Here is a 21,045-nt window from a genome sequence, read left to right as displayed (position 1 = left end):
CTCTCCAAATTAATAATAATTAAGGTCAAGCATTGGTAATAAGGGATAATAAGATACTCATACCAAATGTCTTATTTGACAGTTCTTCCATTAAACATATACAACTTACGAACTTTCCTCTCCAATTTAAACATGAAGAAGCATCTATTCCTGGTTTCAAAACAAGGATACATAGTTCTATTCATTGTAAAACTAGTGACTATCAACATTTGAACATTAGTCATTAGAATTAGTCATTAAAAGAAACTCAAGCTGTGAAAATAAAATACTCTGCCAAAACTTTAGAAGGTAAGTAATCTTTCTTGGGAAGAACAAGCAGTTAAATGAAAACATATTTCCACATATTTAATACATAAAATTGAGCTGTAAATAACCATAAAATTAAAAGGAAAACTATTTTAAAAACAAACAAATAAAATGCATCAGATTTTCAAAATAATCATCAATGAAAAATGTGTCTGACAATTGTGAAACAAAGAATTTAGTTCAGAGCAAAAGTAAACTTGAAAAAATGGGTGCCAAAGCCACAGCAGAAAGAATTTTCCTTCTTAAACATTATTTTTCTATTTATAATAAATGATTTTTCATTGGCTGATGTTCCCATTTAGCCCCAATTTGTAGAAAACAGAACAATAATCCATAAAATATTCCCCCAGAGAATGGAGATGCTGCAGACCATTCATGAAGAACAATTTCAAGATGAGTATTGTTCCTAGACCCCATAAATATCTCAAATATCAACTGCAGTGAGATAAAGAATGGTAGGTGAAATAAAATTAACTTCAACTATGAGAACTTAAAGAGATTAACAGAACTCTGTAGCATGTGATAGCAAGAAATGTTTCAAGACACGATCCAGACAGACAAATTCAATTAGCAGAATTTTAAAGGTACATACACGTAGTTGTCTGCAAATCAGATACACCAATACTGAGTAACATTATGAAAGGAAAGTTACTTACTAATTTGGACATTGTTTAAGAGACACTATTATAGTGATAATGATTGCAACGCCCAATCCAAATTTCCCCATACAGATTTTTTGCAAAAGCAATACAAGTAATTCTCTTGTTATTTCAGAATAAGAGTCAATATTATCAGAGGGGTTTTTGCTTAAAAAAATTCTAAAATGAAAGCTCATCTGCCAGTTATTACAACTGTTGATGTGTCTACCGTGAGAATGAAAGACTCTCTTTCCTCTCAAAACCCACCAGTTACAAGCAGCAGGGAGGTATCAGATCCTAACACAGAGGAGGAGCTACTCGCATTGCTCCCATCGCACCAAATGAGACCACAGCCACTCACCTCTGTACAGTCATTCAACAGTCTTCCTCTCCGTCTTCCAAATTCTCAATAGGACTCACACAAAAATAACTGCTGGTTTTTAAATGCCATGTCAGATATAATAATAATGAGCCAACAGATGTTAAAAGCCGGGGACGCATACCCATAGTATCTATTTTCCCCTTGATTTGAAAGAGTAATTTATTTGCTTTATGGATTATGCACAACTGCTGTTTCTATGTTGCCTCATTGACAAAGACAGGCTAACAATGCTCATTCATTCTGAAAGGCACAGGGCTCAATAAATTAATAATAATAAGTAACAATAAATAAATTCATATACAATAACTTAAGAATAAACAACTACTATCAAGAATAATAGTCTCTCGCACAATTCTCTATCAGCTGATTTGTAAAGCAAAAAAGGGCAACCCCCCCATTTATTTTTTTTTAAAAAAAAATCCTACTTTCTAGGATAAGACCTGCTCATTAATGGGACAAATTCAAGTTATTCTTCGAGCTCATAAACCAAACCATAGCACATGTAGATCAGTCTCTACCCCTCTTTCTCTGTCAAAATTCTCCTGAGGTTCAAATATGCAGAAAAGTAACTTGATTCAGCTACAGCGTATTAGCAGACTGCATTTTAACTGCAATGAGAGAAGTGTAACTGGACGTGTGTAACTTGCATCACAAAGGAGATACAAAATATTTTGTAAGTCAATAAAAAACAGAAAAATGCAGCAGAACAGAGCTTGTCTTCTCCAAGTAGATTTAGACACTCATTTTCAATCAAAGAATAATCTTTATCCCTGGGAAATTTAATTGAGTAGACTATTTCACTGCACTTCCTTCTCTTTCTCTCATCAATATTATTACATTCAAAATCACTGCAGTGAAAGTGGCTGTACTTGTAATACGCATGACACAAAAGAGTGAGGAAACAAGAAGTGTTCTACTTCTTCATTAGTAATGATGTTTCTGATCAGGAACTTCAAATGTGAAGGGATTTTGACACAAACATCTACAGGCTTACATGCACAGCCAAACTGCTTTACTCTAAAATGAGTAAGAGTGAAATCACTACTGAACTATTTACCATTGGAAGCAGGAATTTAAATCTGCATCTGAGGTAATGATATTGTAGAGAGATGACAGTGCTGATATGGTGGTTAGTACCTTAGTCTCCTCCAAAATCCCTGAGGACCTGTTGATGGGGTTGCGTTGATGATGCTCAGGACTAACAACCCTGGACTGGAACATACTGTAAATTACAGAATCTTGTCCTCAATATAAAAGCTGGGTTTTTAAGTTGCTTACCCTTCCCCTTTCTTCCATTCTGTAATAAAGAAAAGGGAGAAAAACATTGTTTCTCCTTCACTTTTTCCATTTCAGTGTTTAAGACTTCACTGGCTCAGAGTACTATGAGAGAGAGATGCCTATTCTCGAAATAGAAGCTAGTCTGAATCTAAAAACGTAAGCCATAAAAAGCAAGATGAGACACTCTGAAGCTAAAAATCTCACTTTAGAGTATCAAAAAAGATATCAAGCTACTAAAAATTCCCAAACTCATTTAGTTGCCAGTAAAACTAATATAGGTTGCTTGACTAGACATTGCCAAAAGCTATGCTCTAACCTACAATAAATAAGAGGGAAGCATTCTAAAGAAGAATTGATTCAAAGAACTAGAAACTGCCATTTAGGCACATTGCTTAGCCGGCTAAGTCTGTGACAGCGGCGTTCAGTGGAGGAGCACAACTACACACAACATACACTTAAATCACTCCAAGCACATTTGGAAAGCCTTTGAAAAAGAGGACTGACAGAACACATAGTTTCTTTGCAGATGTCATTCAGGAGATAAATCACTGATACAATTCCAGAAAAAAATATGCAATTACTACACAATATCAATATTTTTATTGGGTAACTTGATCTTAAAGTAGAGAACATTTCCCAAAAACATTTTGTCTATGATTTCACCAGCACCAACATTTTTAGGGAAATAGCAAGGAAAAGTAAGGCATAAAGCACAAGCTTCCCAAACAGTGGAAAGTAAGTAGCAGAAAATTGAAGTAAGCCCTTTACACACCATACTGGGAAGAAAGAAGAGCAGTTATTTATTAGTCTCTGCTTTCTCCACATCCACTACGCAGTAACAAAATCTATATTCGGACATATCTCTGCATCTCAGGTTTGTTTCTGAGCAGTTTAAGCATTCTTCAGTTTTAAACAGACTGAAGTTTGAAAAGGATGCTGTACCTTATGATGCATCCAGAGTCAGCAACATTCGTATTGTAATGATTTTGCAACAAAGTTTACATCATTGTCTTTGACAATGTCACCACATACCATTTTTATGTGGAAGTCCCTCTCTTCACTGCTCATGTTTTCTACACATTGAATGAAGCAAAGTTGTGTAATTAATTGATTTGAAATATAGTGCCACATTATTCTCTCCCCTAGTGCTATATATCTTAAGTAGCATGTGTTTATAAAGGTGACAAAAATATTTACTGAGAAGTCCCAATTCCAATGAAGATCAGGAATAAAAAAAGTTTCTAAAGTGTTCAGAGAGTATATACAAATAAAGATGCCCCTTCTTACCCTGCACAGGTTTGGATAACTTTGTAAGTAGTTAAATTTTTGCTTGTTGAAAGCTAGCATCTATTGCTTTAGATTTTGCCTTTGAAAATCCAAGTGTTTAAATAAAATATCACACAAATTACTTGATTCTCTGAACTGCCATGGCAGATTAAAAAAGTATCGTTAGCAGGTAGGAATTCGTAAGACTACACAAGCCGACTATAAAACTGGTGGAGCATCTGAACTCAAAGCTGCGGTTGTTCAACATTGCAATTGCACCCACAGAATTGTGTATAAACAGCTCAGAAATTATGGTGATGACAGACAAAAAAAATAAAAACATTGAGAAGAGCATCTGGAGAGAGAAGAAGAAAAGGAACAAAGATGGGAAGCAAAGTTGAGTTGTTCAAAAGGGGGTTTGCTATGACATGCAGCTCTTAAGACAGGGATCATACAGCAGTGAAGTTGAAAAGTTACTTATAGCTGCTTTCACTCAGCACAGCCTTACTGATATGAAGTGTTAATACATAGTTCTTTTGAATTACTCTGATAGTATAATCAGCTTGATGCACACGGATGCTCTCAGAGAATACGAGAGGGGTATGGCTGTGTTGGGCTGGTGTTTGGTGTTGTGGTATGCTGGGCTGTCATGTATCACTCACAACATTGCAGAAACTGTTCTTCATTACTCTGGTCATCCTGCTCTCTACAGTCTGCAGCCTTTGATGAGTTGTAAGAATAGCTTGAAGCTACCTTTATCTGCCCAGGACAGGCCTTCCCAAAACCCAGGAGGTTCCTCTCCACCAGCCCCCACCTTTTTCCCCGTTTCAAGACTCATATCCTAAGTAAATTACTGAGGCTTTATTTCCTGGCTTCGCAACCTACACTTTAGCTATTTATAAGTGCCATGTTGTAACCAGGTGGACTGAAATTTTTGAAAAGAGCTTCACCATACAGCATTGCCCATTTTTAAAACATCCCAGAAACATTTTATTTGAAAAAAATTACTGTTTTAATGCTTAGGAGCCAAGACTTTACGTTTGGCACAGAGCAAACCCGGTATCAGAGTTAAGCCATTGCACTTGTGTGAAAGTCCATCCAAATCAGAAATTCATGTTCTCAGTAGCAAAACTGCTCGAATTTAACACTGAAGAGTCTCAGCGATTTAATCTCCTTCTATAATCCACAGCACCTGCGTGCAAGCGGAACACTGGAGTGAAGCTAGACTTTTCCTGGAAGCTGTTTTTGTGTCTGGGGCGAGGTTATACACCGGAGCTGAGAGCAGGGATCCATCTTCCCCATGCTTAGAGACAAGTCCCCAACACCTGCTGTGACCCAAACAATATGCATTCACATTCAAAGGGACGGGAGACTCTGGAGGGGGAGGCAAAGGAAAGCAAAGCAAAGCAGGAAGTCTGGTGAAAGAAATCATCCAGACCAAAGGGCTGGACTGGAACTAAGCCAGCAAGGATGGGATAAAATCAGGGAAGAGGGAGAGACAATCTGGCAAAGACCCACGGAGAACATGTCAGCTAGGAAAAGGGTGGGGAAAAAAGTTCGGGATAGGCAGAACAACTGAATGAAAAGTCACTGAATTGGTAAGACAGAAGATACAAGAAGTCAACTGGCAATGTCAGGCAAAGGTGCTGGAAAGAAAAGAGACTGCCATTAGGTTGATGGATGATAAATTAATTTGTATAAGACATAATAAAGAATAACTGTTTACTAAGCAAACAGCATGCACTATCCCCTACTACAGTAGGTAAGTGCTCTATGGAAAAGCAGATGCCATCCTCTAGTTAAAACAACCTGAGCTGTGAGGTACTCTCTCTCAATCAGGCAGTAAAGGTGCAACAGGAAGCCTAAATTCTGGGTCTTGTTAACTTTGAGTATCTGACTTCACAACTTGTGCAGAACTTCATTTATAAACAGATAAAAAATATTAAAAGATAATTTATGTTGAAAACATTTCAGTTGTAAGGCAGGAACAAGAAGTGCAACATATTTAAAGAATTATAATTTTCCAAATCTTTCAGCATAGAAGACAACCTTAAAATCATTAAGCAGCTATGTCAAGAAAACATCTCAACACCACGATGGCATTACAACTTATAATTATGATTTAAAGAATTCTACATCAAATACATTCTCAAATATATTTATAAGAATACAAGCATCCATGACTGTATGACCTATAGTATATTTAAATATACACTTAATGTAATTCAGAAAATAAATGTAATTCAGAAGCTGAAGGTAGCGAAAACTGCATTCTGCCCTCACTTGGGTATCTTGCTACATGACATAATATGCTGGTATTTGCAAATAACTGTTTGCTCTAAGTGATGTAATTCTGTTTGTCTCTGCACTGCAGAGGTTCATTAACAGCAGCATCCCTCCTTTTAGAAGTGGAATGACTTTTAGGTATTTGGTCCAAATGGGATTTTTTTTGTTTTTAGCAAAATTTGCAAAGTTCATCTATTTCAGACAGCATTTGAAAAGGGCTGAAACTTGGACAGTGAAAGGAAATTGTGTTTCTGTGAGACTAAGATGGAGATGTTTCACACTTTTATTGAGTCACCATATATCTAGTAGAAGAGATGGAGCTGGCCTGCAGCTGTTCCTCCCTTTAACTTTATTTCCTGTGAATTTACTTACTAAAATTCTTAAATATACATATCCTTATACTGCTTGTTAAATCACATTTTGCTTCAAGGTATGTCAGGTCAACATTACCATTTCCATTAATCTTTGTTTCTTTTGGTTTTTAAAATGTCTTTTTGAACGGTCTCAAACAAAAATGCAGGTAAAATGATAAGGAAGAACTCTCACTCTTTTTTTTTTTTTTTGACATAGAGATCAAATATTTATTACTAACAAATTTAAGAATAGTCTGTACAAAAATAGTATCTCCAGGACTTGTCTAAAATCAGACACTATTTAAGGGTGGAAGGGGAGGTTGGGGAGCATAGGGGGGTTTTGTTGTTGAGTTTCTTTTAAGTTTTCTTTTCTTTTCTTGTTTTTAACAGGCATACTGAAGCCATGAAAACTTTCTGGATAGCATTTCTTCTCCTGTCACCATCCACTTGCTCTACCAGCACATGACACTGCCTTGCTCTTCTGCCAAGACAGTGAACACATAACTATTAGATCTATTCTACCACTGGGCATGTACCCACAGAAATGCAACCAAGAACACCAAGTCTCCATTTACCACCAGATAGTAACTTTCTTTCCTAACTAGTTTAAAAGTGAAAGACTGAGTGAAGCAGATTAATTCATACTCAAACCTATTGAGTCTTCCTTGTACTTTACCCTTGATATTTCTTTCTTCATGTAAGATTTCTCCCCCCCCCCCTTTTTTTTTTAATATTTGGAACATCTGAAGCAATATGGAAAAGATGAATAGAAAAGGATTATTCACTCTCATACTACAAGATCTAAGGAGCATCAAATGAAATTATGATGTGGCAGATCCAAAACAAGCATAAGGAAGTACTTCTCCATATAGCACATAGTTAAACTGTGGAAGTCCCTGCTCCAGGATATTGGGATGCCAAAAGTATACTTGGGTTCAAAAGGTCAATGGCTAAATTCATAGAATAAAAATCAAAAATTATTAACCATAAGTATATCATATCTGGCTTAGTCAGTTCTACAATAACAGATTGAAAGAAGTGGACACATATAGTCTGCTTCTTAATCTGTTCCTATAATCTTCCCTGGACATCTGTTAGTGGCCTGTCAGAAACAGGATACCAGAAAAGATAGACCTTTCATCTGACCTAATTATGCCTCTTCTAGCTTAAGAACATTAAAAATGCTACAAAAATTAACGGGGAAAAGGTTATTTTTTATGTCATATACGTCACCTTTCTAAATACACAAGAGTAAGATACTTCAAGAGAGGTACCCTATCCCATCAGCACCCAACATATTTTTGTTAACAGAATGTCTTCCGTAACATTTTGAGAAACAACCCCTTGAAAATAACGTTAACACACATTTGGATACTCAACAAGTCTGAATTATATTAGAGAAAACAATGTTCAAAAATCCGCATGAAGTCTCCGACAACTTAGTTATGATGCTATAGATATTAGAAAATCTTTAGCAGCATAATCAGCTCTTTAAATTACAGCCTATGCATAGGATGAAAAAATTCACTTGTTTAGACCTGAGAAGTTGAGTCAAAAGATCAAGTCTATGCAGCTTTGACACATACAGCATTTCTGGTGCTCACTGCAAAGAATAAGTCCAAAATACTGAACTGAACAGTATGCTAAGCATGGTCCACTACATCCGCTCATTAATTAGCTCGATATATTTCATAATTGGAATCCATATTATGACCTGATAAAAACACCCTCTTTAGCAAGACTAAAATGTAAACCTTTAATTAGGTGAAGGGCTGATAAACCTCATGTCCTGGATTTATGTGACATCCTGTGACTCAGAAAGCAGTTTTAACTGAAAATTAATAGGCTTATTTAAAATACTTTCATGGTAAAACTCAAATACATGTATACCATGTTAAGGTACTAGATCCGTATAAAAACTATCAGGAATTATTAAAAGAAGGACTTAAGTATTTATTTAGAGTGCAGCAATATGTAGTAAGAACGGTTTCAGTGGATTCCCCCATACAACATCATGATTACTGTCATCTGATCATAACACAAGTGCGACTAACACAGCTGCCATGTCAGCTTCTCTTCAGGGGCTAGGTCTTAATCATAAATCAACTGAATGACTAATTCAACATTGTTAAAACCAGCAAGTAACTGCTTGGAGCCATTCCAGTTTTCACATCTTTCAAAAGGTCAATACACCTACTCAAACACACAATAGTCCTATCTTTCACAGTGTTTTCTTCTTTTCTTGGATTGAAAAATAACATGTTAGCACTTAAACGTAAGTGTGTTTTAACTAACAATTAAAATGTTCATTAATTCTGAAACAGTGACCCAGTAAAACAAAGACAATTTTAGTTTTCCTCTCTACTCACAATCAAAAAACCTCTCCTCTCCTTTGCTGTTTTAAACACTTTTATAGTTGCAAAAGTCTTATGAAAACATTTTACTGCTGAGCGTTTCCTGCATTAACCTTGCTTTTGTTATAGTAGTATTATGAATTAAGCTCAGAAATAAACTTTTTCAAGTTGAACGACTAGTCTAAATGTGGCTTGCATTTCAAATATGAACCTCTACCCCTCAAAATAATAACAAAAATCACAAATTAAGTGGCATCTAACAGTAAAACATATTCTAATCATTTACATCTGCTTGCACCACTCAAATGACAAAAGCCTACCGTTAGCATCCTTCATAGAAAACATTTATTCTGCTCTTAAATATAAAAGCTGTGTTGCACAAACAGAGGATTTAAAGCTGTGGCAGAGTGGCTGAACGAAAGAAAATGGCAATCTTTCTGGTTCTAGTAGATGCCTTTCCCTATCACACAATGTTTCCCACTCATAAATACATGACAAATACTTCCTCAATCATTTTTTACGAGCAGGGATGCACAGGGGGTAGTCAATGGCTAGCTTGAGGGAAAATAGGAACAGCAGGAGGCAGAAACTGTACTGAAAATGGCTATGTGGTAAATTCTCTTCTGGAACATCACTCAGCTACCCAGGCTTTGATCTTTCAGCTACAATTACACTCACGTCCATGAGATCTGGGTATACTTTTTAAAAACTAAATCATTAATTGTAATAGAAACAGTTAAACCATTTCATTATATGACTCCTCAACTCAAACATCTGATTTTTTACAAATTAAAAATTGCAATTTATACAAAGATTTGCTTTCAATTGGGTTTAACTATGTCATCATCACAACTAGTCTCACAAAAAACATGGGGTGACTGGCGACAGCTAAATCACAGACTGGCGTCTCCTAAGTAGTCTGTCTACCATTAGGGTCTGGGAAATGGTATTTACTGTACAATTAGAGCCAGTGAGCTCTACCTGTAATCATCCAAATACAGGTGCGAGGATCCTTTTTTGGACAGGGAAACCGACTCATCCATTTTCACATAAACTTCCACGTCTGTACTGTTATAGCGAACCTTAGGAAACCTCAACATTGGTACTTCGAAAAAAATATCACCTGACAATAACAGAGCAAATACTACTATCCTGATTTTAAAGACTTCCTTGGGTAGAACCACTTTTAATGTTTAAATCGTCATATCCAAAAACATTCAAAGAAGGAACAAATTAATTTAAAACTATAAAATTTGGCCAAATATGAAAAGCTTACATTATTACATTGGTTATCAAGTTTATTCCAAAGTCTGTGTTTTGGGCTGAGAGGGTTTGCTGTTAAATAGGTTAAATTTTGTTCTTTAATACTAACACAAAATGTCTTGGAGTATCAAAAGGACAGTTTTAGTTGCAGTAATTTCACAGAATTTATTCTAATGATTTATTGGAGTTAACCATCTGACATTAATTATTGTTTTGGCTTCCAGTCTATGAATGTTTATTTTTCAGTTTAAAGCCTTCTCACTCTTTGATATCATATGGAAATGAGAATTTTTAATGGAAAATTGAAACCATGTGCATCTAAGTACTTAATGAAGTACAGGGAGAAACAGAGGGTGTACTTTAGGAGAATTCAGATATTCCGCTTTAGATACTTTTGATTTGTTTGGATGAATTACACACGTATCTGTTCACAAACATACATTTATACATCTTCAAAGTATCTCACAAGTACAGTGTTTAAAGCTTTGAATACTAAGAAAAGGTTTGTTGTTTGGTTGTTGTTGTTGTTGTTTAGTTGTTTAGTATAAACTAAACAACTAAAAAAGTTGTTGTTGTTTAGTATAAATTAAATATACTGCTATAGATTTTTCTTCATCGTATACTACTTAATCTGTTCCCATCCCCACAAACCAAATATTTATCCCATCTAGAGCTTCCAATGACATCCTAAATGCTGTACTTCTCAACAGCGGATTCCCACCATATGTCTACCATGTTAGGACTGAATCTTCATCCAGTTCATTGAATGTCTGATAGATTGATTTCGTAACCATCACATACTTAAGTCATAATATTGATGTCAGGAATAAACCTGCACTGTTCATGGCATTAAAGCCATCAAAACAGGCCCATAAACTGTAAGCAAAGTGCCAGCAGTGGCAAGGAAGCCAGGCACCCAACTGCAAACAGAAGAGTACTGTTAAAATGTGCAATTTTGCCACAGTTTGAAAGATTTCTGTGCAACTCACATAGCTTTAGTCCTCTGGCAGTCAATTCATTCCTTTGGAATGAAAAAGATGTTGTTCAGACAATTAGCATTATGTAACATGATAAAACCATATGTTTATTTAAATCAGTACTTCTAAATCAAACCTATTTTCTTCACAGTTAATGGATTCACGTAAAAATGTAAGGAAGGAAAGCGTATTCTTTTCTATTCTGCACTTTCATTCAGGGTTTCGCCATATACATTGTACTCAAGCAGCATGTCAATGGGAGCATAACAAGTAACAAAAGTGCAACATTAGTTTTTATTCCTATTTTAATTAATATCCTTGGTGATCTTAATGTGAAAGGAATTATTCACGATTGAAAAATGTGAAATAGAAACATAAATTTAGATATTTAACCTGAACACACTCACCACTTGTTTTTCTTTCTAACGTAGTCTTTTTCAGAGAGGTTAACCAAGTAGATCATTGGTTTTGAAGTAAAAAACAAATGTTTGTTCAAAACATCAATCTAGAAGTGAAAATATACGAGAAGAATTTTAAAAACAAGTTATACCAACTTGAGTTAATTTTATGACCATTTTCCTCATGGCATGTCTAAGAAGGCAACAGAATTAAAGTGTAATACATAGATCACTGATAAACACAGAATTGGCTGGTAAATTTAACATTCAATACACTATGATTATGAAATCTAAAAAAAAACCTTTAAAAAAAGACAGTAACAGGTAGCAAAATTAGAAGTCAATTCATGGGGTAATATTTGTAGCCTACCTCTTTGTCATTCCAATCATGATAGAAGCGGACAGCTTTCTTTTCATCTATTACCCATGTCTTGATTTTGCACATTACATCCTACGCAAGATCAAGAAAAAACAAAGTCAAAAACTCAGCTGGATATCAGACCATTCTCTTCCATAAACAAGGAGTGTATACATTAAGAATCAAAACATACACACAAATTAAAAATTAAATAATACCTTTTAAAACCAAATTTTTATTCTCCCAGAAAAATAGAAATTGCTGCTTTCAAAGTCACTAAAGAGCAATATCGATTATTAAAGCAACACAAATCCCATAATTAGGAAGTTAAATGCACAATACTCAAGTATCATCTCTCGCCACCACGAAAATTAGCAGAGCTCATAAAATATATGTAAAAATCAGTACATTTTTGATTGCTTTTCAAACTCAGTAAGACGCGACATTTCAGCATCCAGCAGGAGAGACCACGTACAATATAAACATGCCATTAAGAAAAGGGAATGGGTGGGAAAAAACACAGCAAATATCTTTTTTTTAAATTGCGAGCAAAAGAAATTGAGCCTATTATTGATGATCCACCCTTCAAGAAATTAATTCAAATGGCCAAAGCCCTTTTTATTCCGCATTAATTTTTCGCCAACACCTTCTCCCTCCCCCCCCAAATGAAACCTGCCAAAGCCTCCATTACACAATGGCAAGAGCCTTGCACTGGTGACCTCCAACCAGCTGCATTCACTTTCAGAACATCTCTCTCGGCAGGAAATCTAAAGGCCTTTTAGTTAGCAAGCTAGTGTGCATTCAGAAGGAGTAACTGCAGGAAGAGCCCAATGTGCTTTGTTTCTCTGGCCTTTCTTCACAGAAAGATTAATCATCTGTGAAATGGAAACGGCAAACAGCAAGTGACACAAACTGAACCCTTCAAGCCTTTCCTCATCAGTTTTGTGGTCGTGAATCCGAAAGCTGCGTGTGGCACGGTTCTCCTTACAGGCAGGTGTTAATAAAAGGCTCTTGGGTCTGAAAGGTCAAACTCGGCTCTTCTAGGAGTAGTACATTTTAGAGTCGCCTATTTTTTGTTGTAGATAATTTATGATCATGCTTTAAATAATGCATTTTTAAGGTTATAATTGACGCAACTGAGAATTAAGATCTTTAAAATAGAAGGAAACATTCTCTAAACCGTTGAGCACAACATTTTTTGCGCTTAATGCTATGCGGTTGAAGTACATTTATAAACAACCACAAATAACATCAGTATTTACTACAGTCTTTTCTAGTCTTGCAGTTGCTTTAGTGGAAAACAAAGAAAAAGCTCTTCTAAATCCTCAGATCCTGATTTGAAACCCTCCAGGAACAGGACTCCCCACAGATTTTAACAAGGAAGGGGCAAGCTAAAACTTTTAATGAAATCTAACATGTTCTGCCTAAGAATAATCACTTTTACTCTCCTATAACTGAATTTCACTCATAAATGTTTAAAAGTGGCTAATATAACACCATTTCCTACAAGGAGAAGATCAAAGTGCTATATTACAAATGCATTATGATTAAAAAAGCACTGTGCAGCTTTGCTATTAACTGTTCTTTAAACCCTAAAAGGCTTCCCATAGATCTCACTTGGCACTGCATATACAACCTTTGACAAGTAATGTAGACCATTTTTATTCATTGCCTAAAATTGTAGGCAATTATGTGCGTCACACTGGCCACCTGCAAATTCTGAATGCCTGCTCCAGTTGTCAGAGCAAAAAACTAATGTCGGAGGGGATTAATCTAGGGGGAGAGAGTCCTCTTTAATGGCTCCAGCAGGTGAAATGGCCCAGCTGGTTACTATGATGAGTGGCCAGAACAGCTTATGTAGAGACATGCAACAAGATTACACATAAAGAAGAAAACAGTGGTACCATCTTATCTTTAACCCTGTGTGCTTTTTATTTTTTAATTAATCAGTATAAACAAGATAAGGGAAGCAATTCTACCAATAGGTACTTTTCATTTAAGATCTTTATCCTCAGCTTTTGTTTAAATAGATATATAAAAATCAACACAATCTCCAAGATGCCTGTTCAGCAGTGAAGGAATTCCGATTACACACTATTTTGGGTTTTAAACGAATTCTGTAGGCATCTAACACGTGGCTTTCGGCATTACAGTTCCCCCCCAATAGCAACGCATTATTGCATATAAATTGGAGTCGATAAAAAATTGACAGAAAAAAACATTGTAGCACAAGTTATCAAAGCCAATCTTTTAGGCTTAGGCAGCAATTAAATGTTTTTTAATCACACTGTAAGGGTAGCTACATAATGCAGAACCTCCAGAAAATTTCAAGCATCAACACAGCAAATACAGTTTGCTCTTTCTAAAGCCTATCTAAGCACACAGTTGCCAGCCAGAACTTCCCTCCCATGTTCACCTGCTACCTACAGTGACACGTCTAAACCCACTTTGGCACAGACCTAATTTTTCAGAGTTCTCAATTATCATCTGACTTGATGCTGTTTGCAACTGTTGTTCTAAAGGAGTAATTACATGGCTAACTTCCGCAGGGAAGGCTGACCAACAACTGCATATGCTGGGGAGAACTGACAGCTGTATACCTGCAATTTTATTTTGGTTTTACAGAGAAGGTGGCAAAGTAATGGAAAACTTTCCTTAGATAAAAGGATGGAAACTTATAAGCAAATACAGCATTTATGTCTGAAGCTGGTGAGGCAGTAAGACACAAAGAAAAAATTTGGAAATAATTATTCAAAGTCAAATTTTCTCTGATGGACTATCTGGGCAGTCACACCATGCAGAATGTAAGGCAGACAGTCCAGAAACAAAAAAAAGGGACAGATGAACTCAGCTTCCCCTGCATCAATGGTGGTGTCCCATTTAAATGAGATTTAATATGATCCCTTAACAAGAAATCATTAAATACTAATGACAATATGAAGAAAGGCAACTATTTCCACGTATTTCTTTTTCACTTAGCTGCCCCAATACTCTAAACATACAAAAAGCAAAAAGCACATTTTGAGGTTTTATCTCATATATAGCACCATTTTTAGTTTTATTAATTGCTTCTGTTTAGGCTTGGTGAAAGAGTATGAACTGACCTTTTTATCTTCACTATCACTGAAACAGTCATTTAAACACATTTAATCACTACTCTAGTTAACTCCGAGATGCTTAATAACAGAATACAGAGCAATGATCCACTTTGTTTTCATTAGATCTGGCCTCCCCAGTTGCACACTTCGAGGTCAATCTGTCACCAGCAGAATGATCCACTTCTCCTTGCTTGATGAGAGGGGTATTCTTGTTCTGTTTTTCAGCTAGCAACATTATAGCAAGCACCACTTAAAAAGCCGCCAAAACCCCCTCCAAAATCCAATTTACTTAGTTGTCAAGGCATATGAAATACAGCAAACTTCATGAATATCAAATACCACTGTTTTAAACATCGGTTAATTTCTGACTATATCCTTGGCAATATATTTAGCACACATGAATACTTAATATATTTAGCCATATGCAATACAGTGATTTTAATTTATGTCCTGCTCTCATTTTCCAAAAGTGGCAAGTAGTCAACCCACAAATGCTAAGCAGGACTTCAACAACAAGTCCCAACAGTGTAAAATACTACAAAGAAATACATTTAAATTGCATTTAGGAGATTTATCAAGACATGCTCATGAGACACTACTGTGTAGAAAAATGTGCATACATTAATAAACTCTCTGGATGGATGATAGTAATAATGTGTGCCAATGCCAAATTCTTCTTACAGCATGAGGGACTAAACTGAAGCTTGGAAAACTCACTTGCCTACTTGGCATCAGAGAATTGTGAGTTTTTTGTTGTAAATTAGCAGGGCATGTAATTAACTTCCGCAAATTTAATAAAGAAGTAAGCGTTTGTGAGGATTATCACTTCACACTTCAAAGTGCAAGTGAATTCTCTGAGATCCTGCTGGCAGTGCAAAAGTCTCCACTAGTACAGAGAGTAACTGTGGGTACAGTAGGCTTTTTTCCCCCACCGCGGGAGATGTTTCTGGGAAGTATGGAGTGTTTCTCAGCACCTTATTCATTCCCTTCGAAACTTCCAAGATGTAATAACTGACCAGCTCCCTGTAAACACTTCAAAAGCAGTTAAATACTTTTTGTTAAGATGTTTCAATTGTCCAAAATTCTATCATTTTCACTGCTCTGCTCCTCAGAAAAGCGATAAGGAGTACCTAAAACGTTACCTGTAGCTCTTAGTTAGCTCCTCTCATTTCATACAGAAGTCCAACAGCATAGCGTATCAATAATGAAGGTAGTAATGTATAATGCATATATTCAGACTTCGCTAAGGAATCTAGCTCAGTGACGCAAAGTATTTAATTCAAAAAACACTGCATACACTAAATGGAGTCAGCACTACCTAACCAGTAGGTCTCAGAATGTAACTGCAAATAGAAAATCCAATGAGTGTGTTCCTGGTGGCACTCCAAACAAATTATTTGCATTTCGCTAGTTATCATCTTTCATCAACACCCTAAAAAAGACCACATTAATGACACAGATTCTGAGAACAGTAAATTACTAACAACGTGAATTATGCGTGTAGTGACCAGAACTGCTAGACTTATTTAGTGAAAGCAAACAATGTTTTTCAACACAATAAATTCAAGTTCATACACTTGCTGGGTGAGGGACAAGGGAGGCTGGATACAGTATTTACCAGGTAGAGGACTTCCGCCTCGCGAGAGTGACTGAGAAGACTTGAGGGTCACAAGCAAGTGAACTATACTGTAACTAAAAGACTAATATAATCTCCGAGTATATAAATAGGCTAACGTCCAACATGAATAATTCTATGCTTATCTCTGTTGAAATACTGGAAAACTGGAGAAAAAGAAGAGGTTTTGAAAAAGTGCTTATATGTAAAGACTCAGTGTGCTTGAATCTTATGCTTTTATTCTTATAGCATGTCATATATATAACTAACAAAAAACCCGCATAGTACAGGGTTTTTCACACTAGCATACCGAAATCAAATGGCTGAAATTTGAAGCTTGACAAATACAGACTAAAGCTGTGTCTTATTTCCAAACAGTAAAGAGAATTAATCACTGGCTTATGCAAGTTACAGTAATTTATCTCTACCTAGAAAATATTTAAATAAAGATTAATTTTTTCCCCTAAGAGATACATTCTATTTTAACCACAATTGTGAGAATTAAGCCGGGATATGCAAGAGATCAAAAAATAAACAGTATTCCTTCTGGCCTTCAAAATAGCTATGATGGTTTTTCAGATACAGATAGAGAACTATGCTATTTGAGGTAAAGAGTACTCATAACTAGTTAAACTGTGCTGCACCAAAAACAATTTATTGTGCGCACACCAATTTCCTTGTTAACGCAAGGTGTATGGTGTGTGCTGTGCCCACAGTCCTTCCATTCATGGCTTTCCTTGGAAATCTTTTTCAGTTCTATTTAGCATAGCCTGAGCTCTCTGCTTTTCCTGAAGGTTTTCTGGCAATTTAAAAGAGTGAGGCTGAAGTGACAAAGTAAGAATTTATTATAAAAACAATGTTTAGAAACAGTGGTATTTTTAAAGGACAATTAAGACAAATTTTGCAGTTTTAAAAAAAAGGCTAGATCATGTTTTTCAATTGTGTTAAGTGCTTAAATAAGCTGTAGCAGCTGGGTGCAAGAAAGAGAACAAGTCAGGTACTGCATCAACTGGAGTGACAATGAGCTCCTCTGTGGTACAAAACAATGTCTAATCTCTTACAATTCCCTTGCTCACTGACTTTAATAAAAATACAATGGAGAAGTAATGGATTTAGGACAAGTGTATTATCCGTTCTTCTATTCAATACCTTCTAACAGAGCCAGTACAAGCTGTACATGATATAAGATTTACTCAGAGCTAGATGCTAATAATGTTTATGAACCACAGCAAGTACTGTCACCCAAAACATCCTACAAGCATTCCCGGCAACGTAATTCATGTCAATAATCCCCAAATTCTCCTGTGTGGGTCATCCTTGTGGGTTCCTAAGGCATTATACATAAAATTATACAGTCACTTGTAGCTTCTCAAAGAAAAAAGCAGGCAAGAATACAGAAAGCAGTCTATCTACCAATGATTATTTCTAGCAGTTCAGAAATTCAGAACGGGGAAATTGCGCTGAAAAGTAAAATGAAACATATTCTGTAGAGTTCCACTAAACTTTTCTTACTGTGTTGGTCTACACACACTTATTTCCAAATAAATCCATGTGTGAATGCATTTGTTCTACATGTGAATTAAGCCAATTGAAAACGGTGTCTTTTTCAGAATACAACTATTTATATATGGAGTTATTTTGGTGTATGTATATACTATTTAAAAATTACACCATGGCTTGGGTCTAGACATACCCATACAGGCATTATTTACAGAAGTAATTACTTTAACCCACTGTTCAAATCTACACAGGAAAGATCAGCCTTGACAGAAAGTATTTAAGCATTGACTTCTCTTTGTCTACTGATAATACCAAAGGAAATCCAAACGTGTATGTAGACATTATGTACTTTTAAGTCAGGCTTTACTACCAATTAATTCACAAACATCTGCCATGAATATTTTCCTGTTACATTCAAAATGTTCTCCAGAATGAACTTTAATTTCCTCTAAATACCACATTAAGCACAGTAAATGGTCCACTAAAGATTTTAGGCATAATTATATGCATTAAGAATATAAATATTTTCTCGATTCCCTACGATTTAACATTTAAGTTACTAATTGTAACAGCCATCAGCAGAAAGTATGTCAACAGTGTACGTGTACGCTGCTGCTTTCTTTCCATCTGCATTGGAACAAACTGGCCTCTCAAACTCTCCTCACAAAAGGAGACCAAAGAAACTGACAAAAAAAAAAAAAGAAGAAAAAAAAAATTCATCACTGTATTTATCTTCAACTTGGAACAAAAGAAAGGTGAAAATTCCCAACTGACATCATCAGTTAAAGGAAATAAGAGTTCATCCATCCGTGAGAACTCTGGCGAGCGCTTGCAGCACGAGGTCAGCAATTTCTGCTCGGCGCCATCCCATTCATCAGAATATTGCAGGAAGGAAAGATTTTCACCCTGTTTTCACCTAGTATATATTGGTAATGAGAAGAAACTGAATCTACCAGCTCTCTGCTGTTTGTGAAGTATCTCCCACACCGTATCGGTAATTTTAAATGAACAAAAAAACATCTTTCAAACAGTTACCGTATTATCAGGACAGGACCAAGACGTTAAATGCAAGGGAGGAGGAAGGAAGGGATTAAAGATACTTAAAACACCATTAGGACGATTTTGCTTTACTCCTCATAGTACATATATGCTGACAGATACTTATACTCTATGCCTATGGTCATTGTATCAAGTTATTAGTTCATTGCCCATCGCAGTAACAAAACGAAGCTTGATGCCTTTCGTTTAAGTAAAAAAAGCACTAGATGGTTCTGGTACCATTACGTTAAAAAGCAGTCTCTAACTGTTCTTTTCATAATTGCAATTCCTTTTGCTCTTACAAAATGTGTTCGCTTTGAAAAACTAATCTTATTTTAAAATTTATAGACTTTAACAATGGAATTTAGATATCTCACAGGACTTGTAAAAGCACCCCTTTCAACTGAATTCTGGAAGTTCAAATGCAGTGAACATTGATCCTGACCTACTGTAAAAGCTGCCTTTCAACTGAAAATTGGAAGCTCAAACACTGCGGACATTGATACTGACCTAAAGATTTTGTCTTCATATCACTAACATCAGTAATCTGCGTGAACTCAACTATAAATAATATTCTTGTGGTCAGATATATAAATCATAATAGATTACCACCAAGAATTATTCTGTGCTAGAATTCAAGATTCAGTGCACTAACAAAGGTCTGAAAGAATAGCTGTCTACTGCAGAGGGTCAATCTCTAAGGACTAGAACTGAATCACACGGGAAGGGTAATGGAAGAAAAACCTGCAATAATGTTCACTTAACTGTATTATATTGGACTAACTTGAAGAGTTCTGTCTCCAGGACTGAAAGTCCCATAAATTAAAAAAAAAAAAAAAATTTTAAAACAAGTTTTAAAATTTGTACATTCTAATCTATAAATTCATACATATTTGAATTTTACTTTGAAATCTCCTGCTACCCAGAATGACAGATGAATAATAAGCTAATAATAAAGTGTAAATCAGTATCTTTTTCATGTCTCTGCAGATACCAGCACCAGTCAGATTTAAAATATAGAATCAAAATTACTCTGATTGCTTTCTGAAATGATATTCGCGCTGTTTTAATACATGCAAATAACAGGGGTATTTTTATTCTATAATATCTCTTTAGAAGGTTATAGCCAAAATAATATTTAAAGGTATACTGAGTCTGAAAGAATAGTACCCTTAGTAAAAGCAGACAGTCATTTCTAAGAAGGCAGTGAGAACACGTGCAAAACAGACAAAAATATACATGTAGAGGAAGCTATTCCAAGCCTATGTCAACATTACATGTTGCTGATCTTGGACCATATTGTGTCATTGATTTTTAAGTAGAACTTGAGAATTATTTCATTGATGACTCCTTAACAGCAGTTGGCTATTTTATTTCTGCTGACAGGGGATTGAGAAATCAATTCTCTGAGAGACAGGACGACAGTTAACACTGTATTCAACTGCAAAGCCAGATCACTGCACAAAGGTGAACTTACCAACTGTATGCAATGGGCTTACGCAAAAGAAAAATGATAATTAACAAGTTAGAACACAGGTGTGAGAAGGCAGGCAATCAAATACAAATCTCAGATTTAAGAACTGTTGACTGATACAGACTGACAATTTTCTTTTTTTCTCCTCCTAAACCTTTTGGAGATTTCAGACTATCAAGTTGTGGAGGCTTACTGACAAAGAGAATCCTCTAAAGCAGACAATTCATATTTATGAAATAAGAAAAATGACTTCTACTTTCAATTAGGTTCCATGAAACACAGTGAAATCCCCTTTGATGCCAACAATAAGTTTACACAGGTCACACGAAGATTATAGCCTCTCTGAAATCAGTAACTTTTCCTTAGCTTTCATATTAAGGTTATTTGTTATATTCAGCAAACTACCAAAGGAAAAACATACTTGACTAAGATCAGTATTATTTTTTTTCCTTCCTCACCTT

General features: G+C 35.7%; 1 protein-coding gene across 1 annotated transcript in view; it reads right to left on the bottom strand.

Moving 5' to 3' along the window:
• Window positions 1–21,045, bottom strand: part of OLA1 (Obg-like ATPase 1) — a 102,457-nt gene that overhangs the window by 28,780 nt on the left and 52,632 nt on the right. Inside the window, exons 4-5 of the mRNA XM_009583470.1 lie at window positions 11,872–11,952; window positions 11,511–11,608 (exon numbers count right to left, since the gene is read on the bottom strand). Coding sequence (XP_009581765.1) covers window positions 11,511–11,608; window positions 11,872–11,952 — 179 coding nt within the window. The remainder of the gene's footprint in view (window positions 1–11,510; window positions 11,609–11,871; window positions 11,953–21,045) is intronic.

Source organism: Fulmarus glacialis, unplaced genomic scaffold (assembly GCF_000690835.1).
Source record: "Fulmarus glacialis isolate BGI_N327 unplaced genomic scaffold, ASM69083v1 scaffold36868, whole genome shotgun sequence".
Classification (NCBI taxonomy): domain Eukaryota; kingdom Metazoa; phylum Chordata; class Aves; order Procellariiformes; family Procellariidae; genus Fulmarus; species Fulmarus glacialis.
The sequence above is the reverse complement of the archived record's forward strand: the minus strand, read 5'-3'. Positions and strand labels throughout refer to the sequence as shown.